Below are 24,409 nucleotides of genomic sequence, written 5' to 3' on the forward strand. Positions count from 1 at the left end.
ACCTCCCTGCAATGCAGTTGGCTTGATTGATCGATTTCTGCTTGGTGAAAGTCATCTATATCAGCGTCCCGTGTACAAGAGAACAGAGGTCCTCCCCGCTGATGTCGACTCTACTTGTTATTGTTTCTTTGTGCAACTGACTTATCTAGTGCTTATAGGAATGCAGTATTAATTCTCCTGATTATGGACCCCTACCACCAAACGCTCCTGCTTGGTGTCTTGCTCCATTTGATCCAGAAGGATTGTTAAGGTTGGTTTTTCTTCTTAGTTATTGGAGGTGTTTGGTACTTCGGTTTTGGATTTATCTTTTTAAAAGTAATCATGTGATGTTAAATAATTTTAATTTGATAGAGCTGTATAATGAGTTGTGCTTCTGTTTGAAGAAATGATAATAAGATAATGAGTTGTGTGAATAACTTGGCAAAAGTATGGCTATGAGTTGTGTAACTAACAATAATAAAATGATCGAAAAGGACACTTTTATATATTAAAATTTAGAATTTTATTATGCCAGTTTTTCTTAACAAATTCTAACACGTATTATAAATAATGTAAAACGGTTATCTTATCTTCATGGTAGAGTTGTAAATAATAAGAAACATTGATGAAAAGGTACGGAAACAATGTAAAAAAGAAGCGTAAATATGCGGTCGTAATTTTTCTTTAACTTGTAGTTATCTCTTCTTCAGAAACTTTCTTCAATTTATATCAATCAATCATGCCCAGTAAAATCCCACCGACAGCAAAGCTATAAGTAGGGTCTGGGGAGGGTGGGATGTAGGCACACCGTACCTCTATCCAAAGGAATAAAGAGGTGGCTTCCAGAGAGACCCTCGGCTCTAAGTACATGTGTATGAAGCAAAATAAAGGAAATCAAAGTTTAACAGTTATATAAAAACTACTACTAATTATAATAATATTAATAATAAGATCACAGTTTAACAGCTATATAAAAGCTAATAATAATTATAATAATAATAATAATAATAATAATATATGTAAGGGAAATACCATTATGGTATGTGACCTAAATAAGTTAAGTCTAAGCCCTAAGGTATTCAATTCTCTCTAAAAATCCTTAACTTTAATTCTACTTTCTTCAATTTATCTGGACACTAAATATTGTTAATTACAATTTAGACTTATTAATTATAATGCATCAAAGCTTATCTTTTAAAATTTGATTTTGATGCTGTTTTCAGCTTCAGACCTTGATTTGATTTTAATGAAACTTCCTCCCAACTTATTTAGAAATGGTGATTATATTTCATTTTGCAACAAAATTACTTATCTGCCTTCATTTCAGCTCATTAATGGCTGCAATCACATGTTTCTTGGGGTTGCAATATGGACATATTATGGCTCATTACAAGGCATGTTGCTCTTTAGTACCCTTCATTTAGAAGCCGCCTGGTACTCATTTTTCTTCATAATCGCAGGGTCATATGCAGAGGCTTATTATATGGTTGGTTAGTTCTTCCTCACTTCTTGTCTTAGGATATGTTCTTACAGTCACTGGTATATTTTCTTACCTCAAATTGTTTATTGAATGAAGTTGCACATACTTTAATTAATAATAATCCGTTCCTGATCTTATCCAGGTGTTCCTTTATCCAAACCACTATACACATTGAGCTACATGTGTATCACAACAGGAGCTTCGGGCATTCTGTTTTTAGCTATATATTACACCGTAAGTTTGCCATTCATCATACACATTAAACTACATTTTGAATATTTATGTTTTTATTTCTGCATATGATGCAGGCTGATGTCGTCCTTATTCAAAAACCAATTATACTGTTTCAATGGATGGGAATGAATGCTCTAATTGTTTATGCTCTTGCTGCTTGTGAGATCTTTCCAGCAGCTTTACAAGGCATCTATTGGCGTTCCCCTGAAAACAACCTGGTAATTTTTTTATTTTTTCCTTTTTATGTCATTTTTTCGAAGACCTTAAGAAATACAAATTTGTATGAATATTTATATGGGATTTTATGCAACATTTTGGTGCAGTTTAACGCCACAGAGTTATTGTTTGAGATCGTTCTTCATTCCGAGAAGTGGGGTAAGTTGGTTTTTGTTCTTTTTGAAATTATATTCTGGGGTCTTTTTGCTGGATTCCTCCATATAAAAGGGATTTACATAAAACTGTAAAGTTTGTCAAAATGTTTTGTTGTAATTATTAGCATCCATGATTTAGTTACCTTTTAGTTACATAAAACTGTAAATTTAAGGTTTTCATCACTTTTTCTTGTTTTATGTCGTCCTTTGCATCTGTCTACCTAATAAAAAAAGTCTAACTAATATCGAGTTTCCTATATGGTGATTATTGAGTTTTTTATAGGTGATAATTCGATCTATTTAGGTTATAAATGGTTTGGATTATTTTTATCTCAAACGGATCAAATTTTAAAGTATATAAACGTGACATGTTAAGGGTTCATGGACTGAAAGGTCATCCTGAATGTATTTCTTTATGGTACCGCCTTCTAAAACATCTTATTAGATAATTTAGATAGATAATATGATCATATTTAGTGCATTTAACTCTAGAAAGTTATGCGTAATCGGAAAAGGAGTCATGCTTGCGGAAACAAGAGGGAGCTGGGAACCATTGGTTACCTTTTGAATCAAAGTAGTGATGACATGGGCATTATGACTAATAGGGGAAACTTGCTTTGATAGACAGAATTGTTTGTTGTTTAATCTAACTCGCACCCAAAAAGATCATTTTGATATCACCGATGAGTGCATGACAAACTGGAGAGCGCGGTAGACTAAATACAAGAAACGCGTCGTTCTAAGAAAAATTAAAAATTATTAGACCATGTGTTGTGGACGTCAGCTCAGTGCCAAATCAGCATCAAGGGCACCTCCGTGAGAGCATGTTTGAGCTCAATTCTTGAATTTTGACATGTGCGTAGATTTGTTCCAGCCAATTGGAGGCGCACAAAGTGAGGGTGGTGATTGGTGAAGATGACATTGGATTTATACAACTTATCTAAACTTTATAAAATGAATAAAATATGGTTTCCGTGTAGTTTATTCAAATATGCTATTTCGGTTCAAAATACTCAACAAAAATACTTACGGGTACGTGCGATGTTTTAAATACCGGTTCGTACCGGCTGGTTGATCCGCTAAAATTGGGTTTTGCATATAAGGCCGAATTTTGAGCCCGATATATTTGGGCGGTTTGCTAAAACATCGAACCTGTGGTTTTTTCTTAATTACCGGTTTAAACCGGCAAACCAGTTTTTAGCCCAAGAGAATTTTTATATTTTGTGGCCCATATTTTATTAACAATTACATTTAACATAGTACTCCAACATTGAAACAGGTAAACTTTTGGATTATTTTTTGAAAATTGAATGCTTTTGTATTAGTTTTATATTATGGATTAACGTTTGCATTATATTTTATTATAAAATTGTATACTTTTGGATTATTTTTTGAGTTAAAGTTACATTTAATTGAAATTACAAAATAACTATTCAACCCTGATTTAACCGGTTTAAACTATTTTTTAATTAAATTCGATACAAGTTAAAACCGGTTTTAAAAACATTGGGTGCGTCAACACAAACTAACGGAGAAACAAATTGGGCCCAGCTTTAGCAACAAATCGCATTATAAAACTGTAAACCGTTAACAAATCTCATCGATACATGTGTCATGTTATCAATCCCCGTTCCACTAACCTCGTAATCACTTATTAACTAACTGGTCGTAAATCTCCTGTTTTGTTCTCTTTCGCTTCATTTGAACGCATCTGAATGCTTGTGGTACGAACATTTTAGAATGAGAGTCGAAGGCGTTTCAGAGACCAACACAACCACCACATCTGAACCCGAACCCAAACCCGTTCTTGTACCCGCATCCACATCTGCATCTCCTTCGTCATCCACTGTAGCATCCCCAAGTGGGAAACGGAGTAGAGATCCTGAAGATGAGGTTTACGTTGATAATCTTCACTCTCATAAACGTTATCTCAGCGAGGTAATAATAAGTTTATAAAATAGGTGTTTGATTTTTTGAAATTGTATCTTAATGTGGTGATTGGTGAACAACTGTTTGTTGTGAGCTTAAACCCTAGGATGATAATATTATACTTTAATTTGGGGGAGGTGATTATTTGGTTTATATTGTTATGGGTGGGTTTTGATCAAATACAAATTAAATTAACGTGCTAACCGTGAACCCACATAAAGAAATCAAAACAACTATATAAATAACTTGATTCTCAAAACAACTGTAATTGGATCTTTTTCCTTAATATTATAATAAAAAGGATTGAAGATTCAAAAAAAATAATAACTTAAAGATAATGAAATTAAATGCATTATAACAATATAGGGAAAGTTAATGTACAAATTAAATTAAGCTGCTAACCGTGAGAATCAAGTAGTGTAATTATATAAACAACATAGTGTAATTATACATCATAGTGTAATTACACTACGATGTAATTACATAATTACACCACTTGTATATATAATTACACTACTTGATTTTCACGGTTAGCAGGTTAATTTAATTTGTACATTAACTTTCCCTATATTGTTATAATGCATTTAATTTCATTATCTTTAAGTTATTTAGTTTATAAAAACCAGAGATTTCGGTCCGTGTTTTTATAGTCGTGTTGATTTCTTTATGTGGGTTCTTGGCTGTGGTGTTTTAACGAATCGAATTTCGAATATCTGAATTTATTGAATTGAATTATTAAGATTTTGATTTTTTGAACCTGGGTTCGAAGTAGATTCGGTTGATTCGAATTCGAAATTCATTACCAGTTTAAATTTTAAAATCATAAATTAGTAGTCGATTGCTAAATTGAATTCGGATTTTTGAAAACCGAATTCAGTTTAAATTGAAATTTGAGTTTTTGAGTCCGATTCAGATACTGAATACCTACCCCTACTTCTAGGGTGTGTTTGAAACTTTGGATGTGTGTTTAAAGTGATTATATGACTTGGTGTAATTATAAATTTATAACAAGTTTTCGACAAACGCTGATTATAAGAATGCTGCTTGCTTGTAGAAAACCGATTGTTGATTCAAAACTAAAATTATCCAAAACTTCTGGTATAATTAAGTGAAAATACGACTAAAGTCCGATTACTCACTTTTGAAACCCACATGAGCACACACCCCTTGTGGTCTGCATCAAAAAAATACAATGACTTAAGATTTATTTAAGGGCAATTGTATAAAGTATATCCTAGTTCTGAATTTGAGGTGATTTTCTTTACTGGTTTCTAATTTGGATTAACAAAAAGATCACTCAGATTAACTAACATACGTGGAAATTGTAGATAATGGCATCGAGCTTGAATGGGCTATCAGTCGGAGACACCCTTACTGAAAACCTCATGGACTCTCCTGCAAGGTCAGACACCATGTTTTATTTAAGGTAATATATTCATTCTTTTACCATTAACATATTCTTTAAAATACTTTACATTGCTGCAAAGTGAAAATGATTTCATTGATACGAGCCTATGAATGAATCATAATGCATTATGCATAATTACTGATTGTTGCTATCTTTCGACTTTATAAGTTTATATACGTTTTCATTCTTGCTAGTATGGTAATTAACAAGGGATGTTCGATTATTTGATTTCTTGTTTCCCAAATGGTCTGGTTTTTTAGGCTAATTGTATAAAAGGTTACCATTTTAAGCAACTTGTTTTCGACCGGAAGAAATCATTAAGTTTTCAAGCTTTAAATATGATGCAATTGCCAAAGATGGGCTGTGTGGAAAATTAATGAAAATGGTCATAAGTTGTCGACATCTCAACCGCCATGTCATCATTTTAAGTAGTTACCAGATTAAGCAGATCACCTTAATCTTTTTTTCCTATATAAAGTTGGTTACTTTTTAACGCTTAAATCAAATTTTTGTAAACTTTGATGTTTTTCCTTATTACTAAAATAGCATTTGGGCCAAATTTTCTTCCATTTTTACGCAATTAAGTCTTATTAAAAGATTTGTAAACTTACGGTTTTGGTTTCAGGGATGAGCTACCATTGCAGTATTCACCTATGTCAGAAGATTTAGATGAATGTCGATACTACGAGTCGAATGCATGCTCGCCATCACTGTCCCAAACCGATAGCCAACCGACTAGCCCGGTTTCACCATACCGGTTCCAAAGACTTGCTGCGACTACATTCTCACCTGGACCGGTCTACCCTGGTGCACCATCTGTGACACCTTCACAGGCACGCCAACGTGGGTCTAAACCAGAGGGGCGGTTCCCATCATCCCCTAGTGACATATGCCACTCTGCTGACTTGAGGAGGGCTGCATTGATGCGGTCTGTGCAGATGAGGACTCAGCCCGTTTGCTCATCTCAGCTCGATGCAGGGTTCAGTCCGATGCAAGAGGTGGTGCAACCGTGCCCTTATATTAAGTCTATGGTTCAAGAGGTTGATAGTGAGTGTCCCGTTCATGAAAAGTCTTGTAGGGTGTCGAGTATGAATATGAAAGGCGATGATGAGGCCACTGATTAAATATTTAGCTAGTTGTTTAATCCTTGCATTTTGTTCTCTTAATATGTCTAGTAATCTAACCGATGTCAATGTGTCTGGTAAATCCTGACGCCCATGTAGTCTCGTAAAGCTTGCAGCACATAAAGCCGAGGCTTGTAAAGTCACGTAAAACTTGAGTTGTGAACGGTCCGAGGCACTTAAAGTCACGAAAGCCCTAAGATCCGTAAGTTCTGTAAAGCCCGAGGCACATCAATTAGGTGTAATTCCCGTAAAGCCGGAGGGCCATGCCCATAAAGACCCTTAAAGTCTCGTAAAGCTTGAGGCCTGTATAGCCCGAGGCTCTAAAGCCCCATAAAATCACTTAAGGTCCGAAGCCCATAAAGCCCGATACCCGTTGTAAAGCCCAAGGCTCTATAGTTCCGTAAATCCCTAGATGGACTAGCATATTTGAGTATGTGACTAATAAAGCTGAACATAATTTCATGACATATACATTATCAACATAGTTATGGCGAAACCAAGATAATGGTGAAAGTTCAAGTCTTGTGGTTATCAAAATACATGTAATTTAGGAGTAAAGTTAAAAAGTGTGTGTTGTCGTTTTGAAAAGAAATAAAAGTAATTAGAATTGTAACGTTTTCTAAAAAGGTTGAACCCAACCAACCCTTGCTCACTCAAAACGTTTTGAACCCAGTTTGTGAGAGGTGAGTCAATTTCATCGAACAAACTCGGTCAGATGGTTGATGGCGGCCCAACCAAATAGTTACGTGAGGTGAATCATGTTTGGGATTCAACTCCAGTCACCTCTTAAACCCATGTATTCAAAAAATCAACTAAATTACACATTGTAGGCTATAGATTGTATTAAGCGTTGTATGTTAAAAAGTATTATATTTTTTTCTAAATGTTTTAGTAAAGAAGTGAAAGCTTGATTATCATTTCATCATTTATCATTTATCATTGTTAGGCATTCCGTTCTGAGGTGGTGTCCCTGCCACCTCAGTCATTTCAACGAAAATGCATCCACCAAACTACACCACCACCAATGGCCGTCGGTCTCTTAGGCCAAGTGTAGTGGGGCGAGTATTTTGGCGAAATGGGGCGACAAGGAGGAGGAACACCGCCCCCTGGGCGATATCCGAGCGAAATGGGGCGGTGGCAAGAAAATTTTGTCGCCTGGGAGAAGAAAATAATATTATTATATTACATGTTGTGTGTGTGTATATATATGTATATGTATATATGTTGTTTGTGTGATATATATATATGGTGATGTGGCAAATTTGTAGCCCCCTCCACCATTACACCCCAAAAACAAAAACTCACTCTTTGCTGACTGGGTGCCACGTGACGTAAAACGCCTTATTTTGTAGCTTATCCACTACGCATAGCCTTAGGCTGTGTGTAATGGGCGTGGATTAGAGGCGATTAGGGGCGACAAAGGGCGCAAACACCGCCCCCGGGGGCGATATTTGGGCGATTAGGGGTGGGGGCGGGGATAGTTTGTCGCCGGCGAGGTGTTAAAAATAATACTATTATATTATTATTACCGTTTGACAACTATATATATATATATATATATATATAAACATAAACCCTTCTTCTCCATTTTATACACAAATCATACTCAAATTCTTACAAAAAATTAACAAAATGAATACTAGAAACAACCTGAACCAACCGAACTACCAATTCCCTGGTTTCGGTCAAACGTATGGTTCGCAATCGAGCCAACCGAACCAACCGAACTTACAATGAAACCCGATGAGCCCGAACCAACCGAGCTATCTGTATCAATTTTCCGACCCGAACCTAAACATGTACGCCAACTATCTCAGCCCCCAAAACACAATGCCGGCTTTCGGGTCTACACCACTGGAGTCGGAGCCAGTGACGGTGCCGGAGACGCAAACGTCACGGGCCTCCGGTTCAAGCCAAAAGCCGACCCGTAAACACAAAAAAAAACAACAACCGGGGGAGCCGATGGCTCAACGTGATCCATACAAGCATTGGAGCGAGGAGGAGGAGGTGGCCCTCGCAAGGGCTTGGATCGTCATTTCGGAGGATCCTGACGTCGGTAAGTTTTTTTAATATTAAGTATTAATAAAAATGTATTTAGTGTTTATTAAAATGTATACTAATTGTGACAAATAATTTTAATTTGTAGCTAACTTTCAAGCCATCGGGGTGTTTTGAAAGAAAGTCTTTGAAGCTTGGTTCGCGATAACCAATAAACCCGAAGACTACCGGGGAAAAGAAGTGGTTCAAGCCCACTGGAAGGGGCTTAACGCCGATTATCAAAAATTTGCCGGGATAGATTAGTTGCAAGGGCCCGGCTGGCATAGCGGGCATAACGACGGTGACATTATAACTCAAGCCTTGAGCGACTTTCGAGCTCAGGGCCAAACTTTTGAGCGGCCTGGGAAACCGTTCAAGTATTTGAATTGTTGGAAAAAACTACGCGGTTGCGCGAAATGGAGCGGGGCACTAACCGTTCCCGTCGCCCGACGAGCCGACTCATCCCGACAATCAAAAAGGTCGAAGACATCGTCGTCGACAAATCCAAGCACACCAAACACACCCTCCGATGCCCGTAGCTTCTTCCTGGACGACACGGTTAATTTAGCTGACGATTTTAATATACCCGACGACGATGAGGTAGAGGAGTTGCCTCGACCAAGCGGGAGATCGAGGAAAAATAAGGGGGAAGGTTCGTCGTCAACACGATTCAATACGGAGCCCGTTAGAATTACGATGAGGTAGAGGAGTTGGAAACGACCTTCGAGCATCCAACAAACAACAAGAAAAGCTGAACCAGACGTTATAATTACGTCAAATGAAAGACGACTACGAATCTCTCAAAGCGGAGAGGTTTCACGAGGATGCCGCATTATTGTTTCAACAACGACGTGGAAAAATACGCGAATATTACTGATATTAGTTTTTTTTAGTTATGTTTTTTTATATTTTTAGTTATGTATTTTTTTTGTATTTCTTTTTAATTTTAATGCATTTTTATTTAATTATTTAAATAAATTGGTTTTTATTTGATTAGTTTAATTATAAAAAGAAAATAATAAAAAAGACACCGTGGGCCCAACTTGTAGCCCCTACACCATTACACCCCAAAAACAAATTTTCACTCCATGCTGGCTGGGCGCCACGTGTCACGATTCGCCCCCAATTGTAGCCCCTCCACTACACATGGCCTTAGTGTCCTTTCACACTTTGGGTAGAGAGTTCACTTTTCTTCACCAATCACGTGCAAACACATGCAGTTATTGTTTTTCTTATCTAACTATCTCTATAATTGCCTACCATAAAATCATATGTGTCGCTCTCAGGTTGTTCCCCTCATTCTCTAGAGCCCCCAGATTGCTTAATTTCTAAATGGAGACTTCTCATGCATTTGACCCGAAATCGCGGGTATGGGTCTTACCAAACCCAAATAGTCTTTAAATGGGTTATAACATCTCATTTATTTGTGAAACTCTTTCATAATCAAACAATTTTCGCGGGTCATGGACTCATGGGTCTCACCAAACCCGGATAACCCTTAAACGGGTTATAACATCTCATTTATTTGTGAAATAACCCATAAATCATCAAATAATAATTTCCACGGGTTATGGGTCTTACCAAACCCTAATAGCTCTTAAATGTGTTATAAGATCTTATTTATTGGTAAATACTTTCATCCTCAAACCCTAATTTAATTTATTTTCTTTACATGTTCTCCATTGCTGGTCTATCATCTCCATTGCCGGTTAACTTCCGATACTACCCGCCATCGTCAACTACATCAACGTCCCCTTTTCATTAGACAAATATTTGTGGTCATGTTTGTTCATTTAAAAATTTAACATGATCGTGTTCGTGTATTTTTGTTCGTTAAAAATCAAAAAAACCTACACGTCTCAATTGAAAATACCCAAACGCAAAAAAATATAATAGCAAAATAATATATATGTATTAAATTAAAACAAACTATATTAAAAAATATAATAAATCATCATAAAATAGCAAAACGATTAAAAACAAAAACTTAAATAAACTCCCGTAACACTGGATGATCAAAGTAGTATCTTATATTTAAATATAATCAAACAATATTGTGTAGTTAAATGGTGGATTATTGTCTACAAGGTAATGACATGGCCGGACGTTATACATTTTTCTAGTTAATCCACAACAATTATTATCACCGTTAATAGTTTTTCGCATCAATAACAGCTCATGGGTTTGTAATGTAGATATCCCGAGTTCGATTCCTCTCTCGGCCGTTTTCTTTTCTTTTTATTTTTTTATTTTTTAATTATGTGTAAAGTTGGGTTTTAATAATATCTTTTTGGGGTTTTCAAACTTTAACCTTAACACATCTGCTCGTCTAATAACAGTTGACGCCTCCACGGTTTGTTCAGTACTCTCAGTTACAGTTATTTTGTTAACAGAAAATTAGAAATATATCGAAGTTATAAAATTGATTAATATTAATTTGTAGTGTTAATAATACTTGTGGTAGCAAATCATAACATATGGATACCGAAGCAAACGGGTCTTTGGTTCTTATAAAGCAAGGAGCTGAAGCTGTAAGTTAATAATTTGTTTTCATACTTTTTTTAAATTAGAACTGACATTTAGTTAATAATAATGTTTTTTTTTTCATTTCATAGAGTTTTTGAGTCTACGTTTGCTGCTGGGAGGAAGTCTATTGTTAAGGAACGTTTCTCAAAGAAGTACCGGCACCCGACTTTTGACTCTAAGCTCACACTCAAGCGGTTAAATGCGGTTGGTTTGTTACACAACTATTATTATTATTATTAGTGAAAGTTAACATACAAATTAAATTAACGTGCTAGCTGTGAGAACCAAGTACTATAATTATATTTACAAGTAGTGTAATTACACTATGTTGTAGTTAGACTACACTATAATTACCGCTATTAGTGTTGGAATACCGTATGCCCGAGACACATAATTAGGTTAATGTGGCTAGTTGTGTTTGATCCAAGTCGGGTCATACCCAATAACGAGTTAGACACACACCAATAATGTATTTGTTAAGATAAGATCTATGAGACAAATACAGAACACGATACATTCAGAAAATCGGGTTTCTGAATACCTACTTGAAAGTGTTAAATAAATTAATTGGTTAATTTATTTATTCAAATAATTATTATTGGAATGATTATTTAACTATGTGTTCTTTTATAAAATGGTTTATAAAAGATGAGGTGTTTATATATTTTATAATGTATAAAATAAATAAATAAAAAAAAAATATATTTTGGGGCCGGTTTTGGGTGGGCCCCACACCCCAAGGTTTTGGTCAAGTTTTGTCATGGATTTGGTGAAAAGTTGAGTGTTTGTTACTTGACTAAAAACCTAACACAATATATGATATTGATTGGAAGATTTTATAATCATCAAAAACTTTCAAGTAACAAATAACACACACAATTCTTTCCTTTTCTTTGTTCTTGTTTTTCGGCCAAGATCAAAAGAAGAGGCTCGGGTCTCGGTTTTTCGTGTTCAAGCTCCCTAACATAGCTCGGTGTGTGTTGGAGGCTCGGGGTATATTCCGTTTGAGGATTTTCCCTTTGAAAGTCTAGCATCAACATCATCATCTTCTTCAACATCAACTACACTCTTAAAAGGTTAAGAATGTAAGTGTTTATAGCTTTGATAGTTTAGTTTTTCCGTATCATTTGATCCTTGCTTCGGGTTTCTAATAAATAGATTATTGGTAATCTTATGACATGAATAAACTAGGTTGTTCATGAACATATCTTATATAAACTTGTAATATATACATATATAAACACATGGATACATATGTTTAGTTTGTAAATATCACGCTTCCGCCTTAATTGTGACTAGTTAAATGGTTAACTAAGTATAAATTATCCATAGAAACCCAACAAATGGCATCAAGAGCCGGGATACGGGAAACTAAGCTTCGGGTTTTCGGTTTTATATTTTTCCCCTTGAAAGATTTTATACAAAAATTAACATGCATGATTTTTGTATTTAATCTTGTTATAATTTTTGGCTTTGTTCAAAAAAAAAAAAAAAAGTATATAAAACCGAGTAAATGGGCCGAAGCCCAATTCGGGTGAAATTGGGCCGAAGCCCACTTGTTTTGTTTAATGGGCTAACCGAAAAAAAAGGGGAGAAAGTGAAATGGGCCGAAGCCCATTTTGGTTAAATGGGCCGAAGCCCATGAGACTTTCTATTGGGCCGAAGCCCATGTGTTTTGCACATGTGGGCCGAAGCCCATAATCAAATTATTGGGTTTGTTTAGGCCCGATAAGGTCAAGGGGTTTTGGAACGGGTTCCTAAGACATAACGGGTTATGTTTGTTAAAACTAGACCGAGCCGTAGACCAAATGGATGTTTGTTGTGATTGTTATTAATTATTCAAAGTTTCGGTTTGTAATAATTAATTAGGGGCAGTTTTGTAATTATTTATTCATATGGGTATGTAATAAATAGTTTATTTGTAATATCTTTATTTTATAGAAAAAATGTATTAGGACATTTGTTTTGTAAATTTAAAGAAGATTGCAAAATTGGAAGTTTGGGCCTTATTGGGGCGGGTATGGTGATAATGGGTCTCACAAGCCCATTAAGGGGATTCAAGCCCAAAAGGACCTAAGCCCACCTATTGAGCCCAAATGGAAGCTTATGGAAGCTAAGGCCCAAGTTCAAGCCCAATGGATCACAACGGGGTTGAAGAAGATGCTCGAAGCATTTGGATGCGGGATCGAGTGGGAGCTACAACATCCATGTGTCATGTGTCCCTTAGGATCGGACCTAAGACACACACTTGTTTCGGCTAACAAGTGTGGTCTAACTTAGCGGCTCGTGTCTAGTATAATTGTGTATGCTTGTTAATTGATTGTTTGATTATGTGGTTGTTAGATATTAGGATATCAACTTCGTCACATAGAATTAATTAACAAAGCATAAAATGGGTTCTAATAATTATCGGTAATTACGTGACACGTAGTTTAATAAAATGGATTTATTAACTAGCCGTCTCACGCCCATAATAAAATGGTTTTATTATAAATTAGAATTTTGAAAATGGTTTCAAAATATCATGTTACTAAATGCATGTTAGAACATGATTTAAAGTTTTACAACTAGAATTATTAAAACTAAAAATCCCTTTTAAAATTAAGGATAACAAGTTAAACACCATCCTTTTGTATAACGCTTAACATATTAGTAAGCTCTTAGTGGGAAAAAGGTCACCTAACCGCGTAGAGTAAATTAATATGTTGAGGTAATATTGGCATATAAATGGGAAAAAGGTCACCTAACCATTTATATGTTGATATTACAAGTTGATACAAGTAGGACGACTTAAAATTAGAACCATGTGAAGAGGGTCACCCAAGCATGGGGTCTAATAGGTGTTGATGGGATAAACATGCCGACACGAAATATGATTTCGAACCGGTCCCATAAAATCTAGAGGTTGCAAAAGGGTTTGCAATTGTTATGAATAACTACCTTGATAAACCGACAATGGGAAAAAGGTCACCTAACCGGAGTCGGGTTTATCGTTGGATTCTAGATTTTAATTATTAATTATATTTGGTATATATAAAAGGGTATTAATAATTAAAAAGGTAAAACACTAAAATGAACTTAATTAAAATTCTGCAGATGGCCGCACACGTCGACGACAACATAATCCCTAACGTCCAAAATGTATCTCTCCGATCTATTCTCGCTAAAGACCGTCTTAACAACAATAACTTTTCGGATTGGTTCCGAAATTTAAGGATTGTTCTAAAACAAGAAAAATTATATCATGTTTTGGAAACACCTATCCCCAATGAACCGGAAGAGGGAAGTGAGGTCGAATATATGAATTGGGTCCAACACACGGAAGATTCCATTCAAGTGTCATGCCTCATGTTGGCGACTATGGTTCCCGAAATCCAAAAGGATTTCGAAAACCATAATGCGTACGACATGATTACTCAACTTAAGGAAATGTTCCTTAAGCAATCAAGAGTTGAAAGGTTCGAAACGGTTCGAGCCTTGCATGCATGTAGAATGGATGATAATCAACCAGTTTCAACTTATGTGCTTAAGATGAAAAGTTACATTGATCGCCTCGCCAAGCTCAATTGTCCCATCTCAAAAGAGTTAGCAACGGATTTGATCCTTAACTCTTTGTCGAAAAGGTTCGACACTTTCGTGTTAAATTATAACATGAACGGGTGAGACAAAAACATTGGAAAACTTCACTCAATGCTTAAAACAGCCGAGGCGAGCATGGGTAAAAGGGTTTTACCCGTGTTTGCGATCAATGAAGGTAGATCCAAGAATCGATCTCAACCCAATCCTAAGGCTAAGGTAGCAAAAAGAAAGGGTCCTCCTGTGCATCTTAAGGGTAAGGGCAAATCACCGGTTATGGCAAAGAAACAAAAGGTTGTGGAACCGAGGGGTCATAAGGATGATCCTTGTTTTGGTTGTGGGGAGACCGGACATTGGAAACGCAATTGCCCGGTCTACCTAAAAGAGCTAAGAGACAAGAGGAATGCGGGGCATGCCTCGGGTAATGTCTTTATGATTAATATTGAGCTAAATCTTATTTCTTCTAACACATGGGTATTGGATACCGGATGTGGAACTCATATTTGCAATTGGTTGCAGGGGTTCAAAAGGAATGAAGACTTAAAGAAGGGCGAAGTGAGTCTTTTCATGGGCAACGGTGCAAGGGTGCACGTGGTCGCTAGAGGAGACTTCACTTTATCGCTTCCAAGTGGTTTGGAAGTTGTTTTGAGAAATGTTTTGTATGCTCCTAGTTTGACTAGGAACATTATTTCCGTGCACCTTCTTAGACAATGTAACTTTGACTTTAAATTTGTAAAATCAGAAATGCATGTATCATCTAATGGTATCTTTTATTTTAAAGCTGTACCAAACAACGGTATTTATGAATTGGTTCATGACAATACCTCAAATAGCTCATTATATCAAACTTCTACTAAAAGACTCAAAAAAGATTTGAGTGATTCCTACATTTGGCATTGTCGTCTTGGACACATAAACAAGAATCGTGTAAATACTCTCCAAAAGAATGGTCTTTTGAAAACAAATGAGTTAGGTTCGTTTGATGAGTGTGAATCTTGTATTCAAGGCAAGATGACCAAAGAACCTTTTAAAGGTACAAATGAAAGGGCTAAGGACTTGTTAGGTATCATACATACGGATGTATGCGGACCTCTCAAGCCCACTAGTAGGAATAGTGAAAGGTACTTCATTACCTTTACCGACGATTTTAGTCGATATGGGTATGTGTATCTAATGAAACACAAACATGAAGCCTTTGAAATGTTCAAGGAATTTCAAAATGAAGCACAAAATCAGCTCGACCGAACAATCAAGGTACTCCGCTCCGATAGAGGAGGCGAATACCTAAGTGATGCTTTTCAATGTCATCTTAGAGATTGTGGAATTATTTCACAGTTCACTCCTCCTGGAACTCCTCAACATAACGGAGTATCCGAGAGGAGGAATCGAACACTGTTGGACATGGTTCGATCAATGATGGCACGAAGCTCACTACCACCATCATTTTGGGGATATGCACTACTTACAGCGGCTCGTATTTTGAATATGGCCCCGACCAAAAAGGTGGATCGAATACCCTATGAAGTGTGGCATGGAAAGGTTCCATCCTTTTCATATTTAAGGGTATGGGGATGCATAGTTTATGTTAAACGTGACACCCCAAATAAGCTTGAGGCTCGATCCATCAGGTGTATCTTCATAGGATACCCAAAGGATGATATAGGATATATATTCTATGATCCTAGTGAACAAAAGGTGTTTGTTTCACGCAAATGATACTTCTTAGAAACTAAGTTCCTTATGGAAGGACCTAGTGAAAAGAGAGTGGAACTTGAAGAGGTTCAAGAATCACTGGATGATACACAGTTGGTCGATACTAGTTTTCAACACGAGGATGTTGAAGGTGATCAAATGGTTGATCATACACACGTTGCTCGCAGATCTAGTAGGATTAGTCGACCTCCCAAGAAATATGGATTTCTCGTGGATGATTGCTACTTGGTCGATTCGGATGAACCGATCTCCTACAAAGATGCTATGTCACAACCTGATTGTGACAAGTGGCTTGAAGCCATGAGCGCCGAGATGCAATCCATGCACGATAACCAAGTTTGGGAATTGGTTGATCGTCCACTTAACTCCAAACTGGTTGGATGTAAGTGGGTCTTCAAGAAGAAGACCGATATGCATGGAAATCTAGATACTTACAAAGCACGACTTGTAGCAAAAGGTTTCACACAAACTCAAGGGATTGATTATGATGAAACCTTCTCGCCGGTCGCGATGCTTAAGTCGATCAGGATATTATTTGCCATTGCAGCTCATTTTGATTATGAGATATGGCAGATGGATGTCAAGACCGCTTTTCTTAATGGATATCTTGAGGAAGATGTCCATATGGTTCAGCCTGGAGGTTTTGTCGATCCATCTAATCCTGACAAAGTATGTAAATTAAGGAAATCAATCTACGGGTTGAAACAAGCATCACGGATGTGGAATCATCGTTTTAATGAAGAAATCAAAGCGTTTGGTTTCGTCCAAAACGGTGATGAGGCATGTGTGTATAAATGGGCTAGTGGGAGTATAGTCATGTTCCTTATTTTGTATGTCGATGATATACTTTTATTTGGAAATGATATATCAAGTATGGAAAACGTTAAAGCGTGGTTAAGTAGTCGTTTCTCAATTAAGGATCTTGGAGAAGCGACATATATCTTGGGAATAAAGGTCTATAGGGATAGACAAAGGAAATTGATCGGACTCAATCAAAGTGCATACATTGATAAAATCCTGAAAAGGTTCAGGATGGAAAACTCTAAGAAAGGTTTGGTACCTATTCCTAGAGGAACCGTGTTAAGCTCATCCCAAAGTCCTAGCTCTAAGGAAGAGCAGGATAGGATGAAGCATGTTCCTTATGCTTCGGCAATAGGATCTATTATGTATGCAATGATGTGCACTAGACCGGACGTCTCGTATGCTTTAAGCATAACGAGTAGATACCAGCACAACCCAGGTGACAGTCATTGGATGGCTGTCAAGAATATATTAAAATACCTTAGAAGGACTAAGGATATGTTTTTAATATATGGGTCTGGTGAGGAGGAACTCGTCGTAAAGGGTTACGTGGATGCGAGTTTCCAAACTGACCGAGATGATTCTCGGTCACAGTCGGGATATGTCTTCATTTTGAATGGAGGCGCTGTCTCTTGGAAGAGTTCGAAGCAGGATGTTGTCGCGTTATCCACTACAGAATCTGAGTACATCGCCGCTTCAATGGCAGCCCAAGAGGCTGCATGGATGAAAAAGTTCATCATGGATCTAGGGATTATCTCTACCATTCAGGAGCCCCTAGAGATATTCTGTGACAATGAGGGTGCTATTGCACAGATCAAGGAGCCTCGTGCTCATCAGAAAACGAGGCACATTGAGCGCAGATTCAACTACATAAGGGATGAAGTTGAAAAGGGAAAGATATGTATTCATAAAGTTCATACCGATCGAAATATTGCGGACCCACTCACGAAGCTCCTCGATAGGCCAAAGCATGAGGGTCATGTTTGTGCATTAGGACTTCGGTATTCTAGTGAGTGGATTTAATCTGTATTTAGTGTTTGTATAAGAATGAATGTAATGGGTATCTCATGAAAATTAATTATGTTTTAATTATTCAATGAGTTATGTTCTATATTTGCATGTTTAATCCATGAATAACTTATGTTGTTCTAAACGTCCGTAGTCGATCATACTTGTGGGAACAAGTATGAAGGTAAGACTATTATGAACCCGGATTGGTTGATATTCATGTGATGAATATAGGGCATAGGTTTGCCACCAAGGTTCATAGATATTTGTGGGATACAAATGTTGGACATGATCCGCTCTCAAGGATCACTGCATGGAGTTAGTGCAACTGATCATAAGTAATCCTTGAGTAAAGGCGAGTATCATTGTGTCCTTTGACCTGAGATGCATATTGGATCTGGTTTTTCATCAAGTCTGATATCTTGACTCTCTTCTTTGTTATTTCGGTAACACGATGACGTGTAAGAAAGAGCTCAGATATCATATGAGATGTCAACGAGGATGTATGCAGTCAAGATGGAATTTGTTCCTCTTATGTGTTGAGAGTTTAGATGTCTAAGGCCTGTTAAGTTAAATCATTGAGAGAATGATCACTCTGTGTCTCTTCGATTTGACAGGACATCTGGTAACAAAGGGATATAATGATAAGACTTACCTATATCATATCAAGTATGGACTTGAAGGGGATGATGTTATTGAATGGCACTTAGTCAAACACACTAGGGGTGGTGACCTGTTGTTAGGCGGTATTCACCATTAGCATTAACTTCTTATGAGTCACGTGCAAGTGGGAGATTGTTGGAATACCGTATGCCCGAGACACATAATTAGGTTAATGTGGCTAGTTGTGTTTGATCCAAGTCGGGTCATACCCAATAACGAGTTAGACACACACCAATAATGTATTTGTTAAGATAAGATCTATGAGACAAATACAGAACACGATACATTCAGAAAATCGGGTTTCTGAATACCTACTTGAAAGTGTTAAATAAATTAATTGGTTAATTTATTTATTCAAATAATTATTATTTGAATGATTATTTAACTATGTGTTCTTTTATAAAATGGTTTATAAAAGATGGGGTGTTATATATTTTATAATGTATAAAATAAATAAATAAAAAAAAATATATATTTTGGGGCCGGTTTTGGGTGGGCCCCACACCCCAAGGTTTTGGTCAAGTTTTGTCATGGATTTGGTGAAAAGTTGAGTGTTTGTTACTTGACTAAAAACCTAACACAATATATGATATTGATTGGAAGATTTTATAATCATCAAAAACTTTCAAGTAACAAATAACACACACAATTCTTTCCTTTTCTTTGTTCTTGTTTTTCGGCCAAGATCAAAAGAAGAGGCTCGGGTCTCGGTTTTTCGTGTTCAAGCTCCCTAACATAGCTCGGTGTGTGTTGGAGGCTCGGGGTATATTCCGTTTGAGGATTTTCCCTTTGAAAGTCTAGCATCAACATCATCATCTTCTTCAACATCAACTACACTCTTAAAAGGTTAAGAATGTAAGTGTTTATAGCTTTGATAGTTTAGTTTTTCCGTATCATTTGATCCTTGCTTCGGGTTTCTAATAAATAGATTATTGGTAATCTTATGACATGAATAAACTAGGTTGTTCATGAACATATCTTATATAAACTTGTAATATATACATATATAAACACATGGATACATATGTTTAGTTTGTAAATATCACGCTTCCGCCTTAATTGTGACTAGTTAAATGGTTAACTAAGTATAAATTATCCATAGAAACCCAACAATTAGAACTATGTTGTATAGGTTAATGATCCGATACATGAAATCTTTATCGTGCAATCGGTATGCGACACTTTGGAACGTAGATTTTCAATAACCACGCTAACCCTGAAATCACAACCAGGCGAGCCGGTCTTAATCCACCTCTACTCCCGTTGATTCCATCCGCCTTCACCATCACCGTTCAGCAATCCGTCACCGTCCAACGATTCCGTCCACTGTGGAAACTACCATCCACCGTCGTGATACATTGTCGCCTATTGTTGTTCACATGTTTGTTTAGCTTTTGATAAGAATTGGAATTGAAGCAAATTGATCAATTAATCTTTGAAATCGATCCGATTCATCATCAATTTGAAGCTTCAATCGATCAATTTTGACTTTGAGTGATGGCTTTTAACCTTTGAAAATATCAGATTTTAAGCCTCAACGTTTTAGGTTTTAAGCCTGAACGTTTTAGGCTTTGGATATTGGCTTGAACGTTTTTCGCGTACGTAATGTACGTTAAGTCGTTATCCGATTATTGTACGTTAACTCACCACATGTTGTGTATATAATTACACTACTTGATTCTCACAATTAGCACGTTAATTTAATTTGATTTGTATTCTCACAATTAGCATAGTTTAGTAACTATAGTTATGATTCTTGTTTTTTATTCATGATTAATAGGAGGCTAGGTGTATGACAAAGGCGAGACGGCTTGGAGTTCATACTCCTGTGCTTTATGCAGTAGACCCTGTATCACATACACTCACCTTCTAGTATATTGAAGGTCCATCTATCAAAGATGTATTTCTTGATTTTGGAATGAAAGAAGTTGTCGAGAAAAAGATGGATGATATCGCCTTGCAAATTGGGGATACGATTGGAAAGTTACATGATGGTGGGGTCGTTCATGGGGATTTGACCACGTCAAATATGTTATGGCGCACTGACACTAATCAGCTGGTATGTTTATGTTCGTTTGTTTCATAAATGAATGATCTTGAACAAAGTTTTTTGTTTGTTTAGGTAAACGAGCGAACATGAACACGTGTCGCCGTCGTTTATTTACGTTTGTTTAAGTTCTTGGCTTCTTTCCGTTCACATTCGTTAAGACGCATTTAAATTTTTTAAACGCGTTGCAGTCTAGTTTTAATAACTTTTTAGGCTCAACACATTAGTTATGTTTGTTTAGTTACGTTCAATTGTGTTCGTTCATGAACTGTTCATTTGTGCTTTTAATTAACGAGCACGAACAAAAAAAACTCTGTTCGTTTAATTGTTTGTTTTCGATCATTTTTTTTGGTAAAGTTATACTAACAAACATGTTATGTTTGTGTCCGTTCGTGAACTGTCCATTTGTTCTTTTAATTAACGAGCACGAACAAAAAAACTTTGTTTGTTCAATTGTTTGTTTTCGATCATTTTTTTGGTAATTTTACACTGACGAACATGCGATGTTTGTGTTTGTTCTTGAACTATTCATTTGTGCTTTTAATTAACGAACACGACAAAAAAACTCTGTTCGTTTAATTGTTTGTTTTCAATCATTTTTTGGTAAAGTTACACTAACGAACATGCGATGTTTGTCTTCCTTCTTGAACCATTCATTTATATATTTAACGAACAAACATAAAGAAACACGAATACGTTCATTTTCTTAACGAACGACACAAACAAGAAAACCTCTATTCGTGTTTAGTTGTTTGTTAAGTTAAAGTTAAAGAACGTACATTGTATTGTTCGGTTCGTTTACAACTCTAATGGAGAGTGTTAATATTTAGAAGACTTTTTAACTTTTTATTTGATTGTATGCATCTTTTGGTATATATTTTCAGGTGTTGATTGATTTTGGCTTGAGCTTTGTATCAACACTTCCCGAAGATAAAGCTGTAGATTTATATGTACTTGAACGGGCCTTGTTGTCGATGCATTCTTCTTGCGGGAATGTGGTAAGCCTGGACTTTAGTAAAACACGCTTTAACGTGCAAAGACACGTTAATTGGAATTAATTGACATAATATTGATTTGATTTTGTTGGACAGATGGATATGATACTTGCAGCATATAGGAAGTCTTCAAAGCAATGGTCAGCCACATTTAACAAGCTTGGTCAAGGTATATTTTAGATATGAATGGGTTTAGGGGGTGTTTGGCCTAGCTTTTTTAGCAAAGCTTATAGCTTTTTTAGCTTTTTTTATAAAATAAGCTTCATTTGGTGTTTGGTTTAGCTTTTTTAGCTTAGGCTTATAAGCTTATATAAGCTAATTTGTAGAAGCTTATTTGAAGAAGCTTATTTGTTTAAGGGGGTAAATTACTCATTTGCTTTCAAATGGTGATGGATTAATAATATTGAAGTAACTTATTACTTATAACGAATTAAAAATGATGGATTTAACAACTTATTAAGATGTATAATCAACTTGTATAATATAAGCTAATCCAAACACTTAAAAATGGCTTATCAAATGATATAAAATAAGCTATAAGCTTCAAAATGATATAAGCATAAGCACAAAAATATAAGCTAGGCCAAACACCCCCCTTATTTAGGGTTGTTTTTATCTCGAATTTATCAAGTAAATAATGTAAGCTGATAAAAGTTCTAACATGCTGTTTTCTATAATCATATCTCACGCGTTAATTGTTTATTAACTTGTGACAGTGAGACTACGAGGTAGAAAACGAACCATGATCGGATGAAGTCACACTGACAGCTCACTTCGTCGTGAGATTGTATCTATCTATGCTGATAAATACATTGTGATAATGTTGTTATTCAGTTGATGGCATTGAAAATCAAGGAATGTTACATTAGCCATCATTTTAGGTTGAGTAAATTATTCTTCAGGTTGTGTGATTATAGACAAAATTGTTGCAATTTGGTCTAAAGTTTGCACTTGTATCCTAGTTGATGTATGCTAATAATAATATCGCTTTATTAAATAAGATAATTAACCGTGATAAATTATGAAGTTAGATTGGATGATAAAGGTAATTGTGGGTTTGTCTTTTAAGACTAATAATTTACATGTTTTATTTTTATTAGACAGTTTATTTTGAAGGTTGTATAATAGTTTTGGGGTTATTTGTAATGATTTTATTAGTTTTAGAGGGTTGTATAGTAGTTTTTTTTATCAAAATGGTCAGTTCTTTCGTGACAAAGAATGGGATTCACAAGACATTGAGTATATAACTACTTTGCACTTGCAATGGTGGTATCATAAATTTTCAACCGTGGGTTGAAATATAGTTTCTATTTACCTCCGAACCATGATTGCGTTTGATATAACATGATAAAAGTTTGTAACATTGTGGGTGTGTTTGGGATTCCTTATTTAAGTGAAAAGGGACTTTTTGCTGAAAGAACTTATAAACTTATGAATTTTTTAAAAGAAGTTTTCAAAAAATGTTTCGATTACCTTATGTGTTTGAGGAATCCAAAATGACTAAAAAGTACACTTTTTTTAATGGAGTGTAATGAGTTTTGAGGGTTAGAGGGTGTAATAGGTAAATCAAACTCTTTAAGTTAATAAAGTTACATATTCTTAACTTTTCAAACCCCCTTTATTTTGTCTTGTCCATAAGTTAAAATTCATAAGGCCTTATGGTTTGCCAAACAACTTATACCCTCTATTAACTTTTCAAAATATTTATAAGGTATAAGTTAATGAAGATAAGAAATCCTAAACACACCCTGTATATGCTTTTGAAAAGAGGGTCAAGTTATTTTACAAAGGGTAACAAAAATGAGAAGTGTGAGAAACCATAAATAATTGACATGTGTCAAGTGGGGACCAAAGGGAAAAGGGTATAGAGGTAATTGCACACATTTTCTCTCTTCACATGCAAGGCACATGTTAATACCTCCATCATTTTAGAACGTCTATAATTTTTTCGTATGATATTTAAAAAAAAAATCATCATAATAACAAGCGTTTTTTTATCTTTAATATGAGTATATTTTTGTTATATAAAATTTAAAACAAAAATTACGTTATTGTGTCTTTTCGCCCATCATTGTGTCTTTTCAAACACCATTATGTCTTTCGCACACCATTGTATCTTTTCGCCCATCATTGTGTCTTTTCACTTATCATTGTGTCTTTTCGCACATCATTGTGTATTTTCGCACAGCATTGTGTCTTTTCGCTTATCATTGTGTCTTTTCACACACCATTGTGTCTTTTTTCGTCATTGTGTCTTTCAACTCATCATTATGTTTTTTTAAATACTAATAACACCGTTGTGTAATAATAATATGTAAAAATAATGATAAAGTAACATCAAATTATCTAATACATAAAACACAATGATTAATACATGTTACACAATAACTTGAAACGTAAAACACAATGGTGAATACGTATAACACAATGACCTAAAACGTAAGACACAATGGTGAATACGTATAACACAATGACCTAAAACGTAAGACACAATGGTGAATACGTATAACACAATGAC

At 35.7% G+C, this 24,409-nt stretch overlaps 2 protein-coding genes and 1 pseudogene across 3 annotated transcripts; all 3 read left to right on the plus strand.

The window, feature by feature from the left end:
• Positions 1 to 4: 4 nt before the first annotated feature.
• Positions 5 to 2,235, plus strand: LOC143603680 (uncharacterized; the record flags this gene model as incomplete). Its single annotated transcript, XM_077080415.1, has 7 exons — positions 5 to 88; positions 159 to 250; positions 1,307 to 1,373; positions 1,440 to 1,518; positions 1,602 to 1,693; positions 1,768 to 1,911; positions 2,017 to 2,235. Coding segments are annotated over 7 exons (699 nt in total), but the record flags the coding sequence as incomplete, so codon positions are not given.
• Positions 2,236 to 3,725: 1,490 nt separating this feature from the next.
• LOC143603682 (uncharacterized) lies at positions 3,726 to 6,778 on the plus strand. Its single transcript, XM_077080417.1, has 3 exons — positions 3,726 to 4,002; positions 5,322 to 5,419; positions 6,027 to 6,778. The coding sequence occupies exons 1-3, from the start codon at positions 3,805 to 3,807 to the stop codon at positions 6,523 to 6,525; spliced, it is 795 nt and encodes a 264-aa protein (XP_076936532.1). The 5' UTR covers positions 3,726 to 3,804; the 3' UTR covers positions 6,526 to 6,778.
• A 4,111-nt stretch (positions 6,779 to 10,889) lies between these two features.
• LOC143603681 (uncharacterized) lies at positions 10,890 to 22,736 on the plus strand (annotated as a pseudogene). The gene is made up of 6 exons (XR_013148108.1): positions 10,890 to 11,097; positions 11,180 to 11,292; positions 20,630 to 20,908; positions 21,781 to 21,894; positions 21,988 to 22,060; positions 22,608 to 22,736. The product of XR_013148108.1 is annotated as an uncharacterized LOC143603681 (transcript).
• The last annotated feature ends 1,673 nt before the right edge of the window (positions 22,737 to 24,409 follow it).

The sequence above is a fragment of the Bidens hawaiensis genome, unplaced genomic scaffold (genome assembly GCF_021521415.1).
Source record: "Bidens hawaiensis isolate Kalapana, Puna unplaced genomic scaffold, B.hawaiensis_p1.1 tig00062417_1, whole genome shotgun sequence".
Taxonomy (NCBI): domain Eukaryota; kingdom Viridiplantae; phylum Streptophyta; class Magnoliopsida; order Asterales; family Asteraceae; genus Bidens; species Bidens hawaiensis.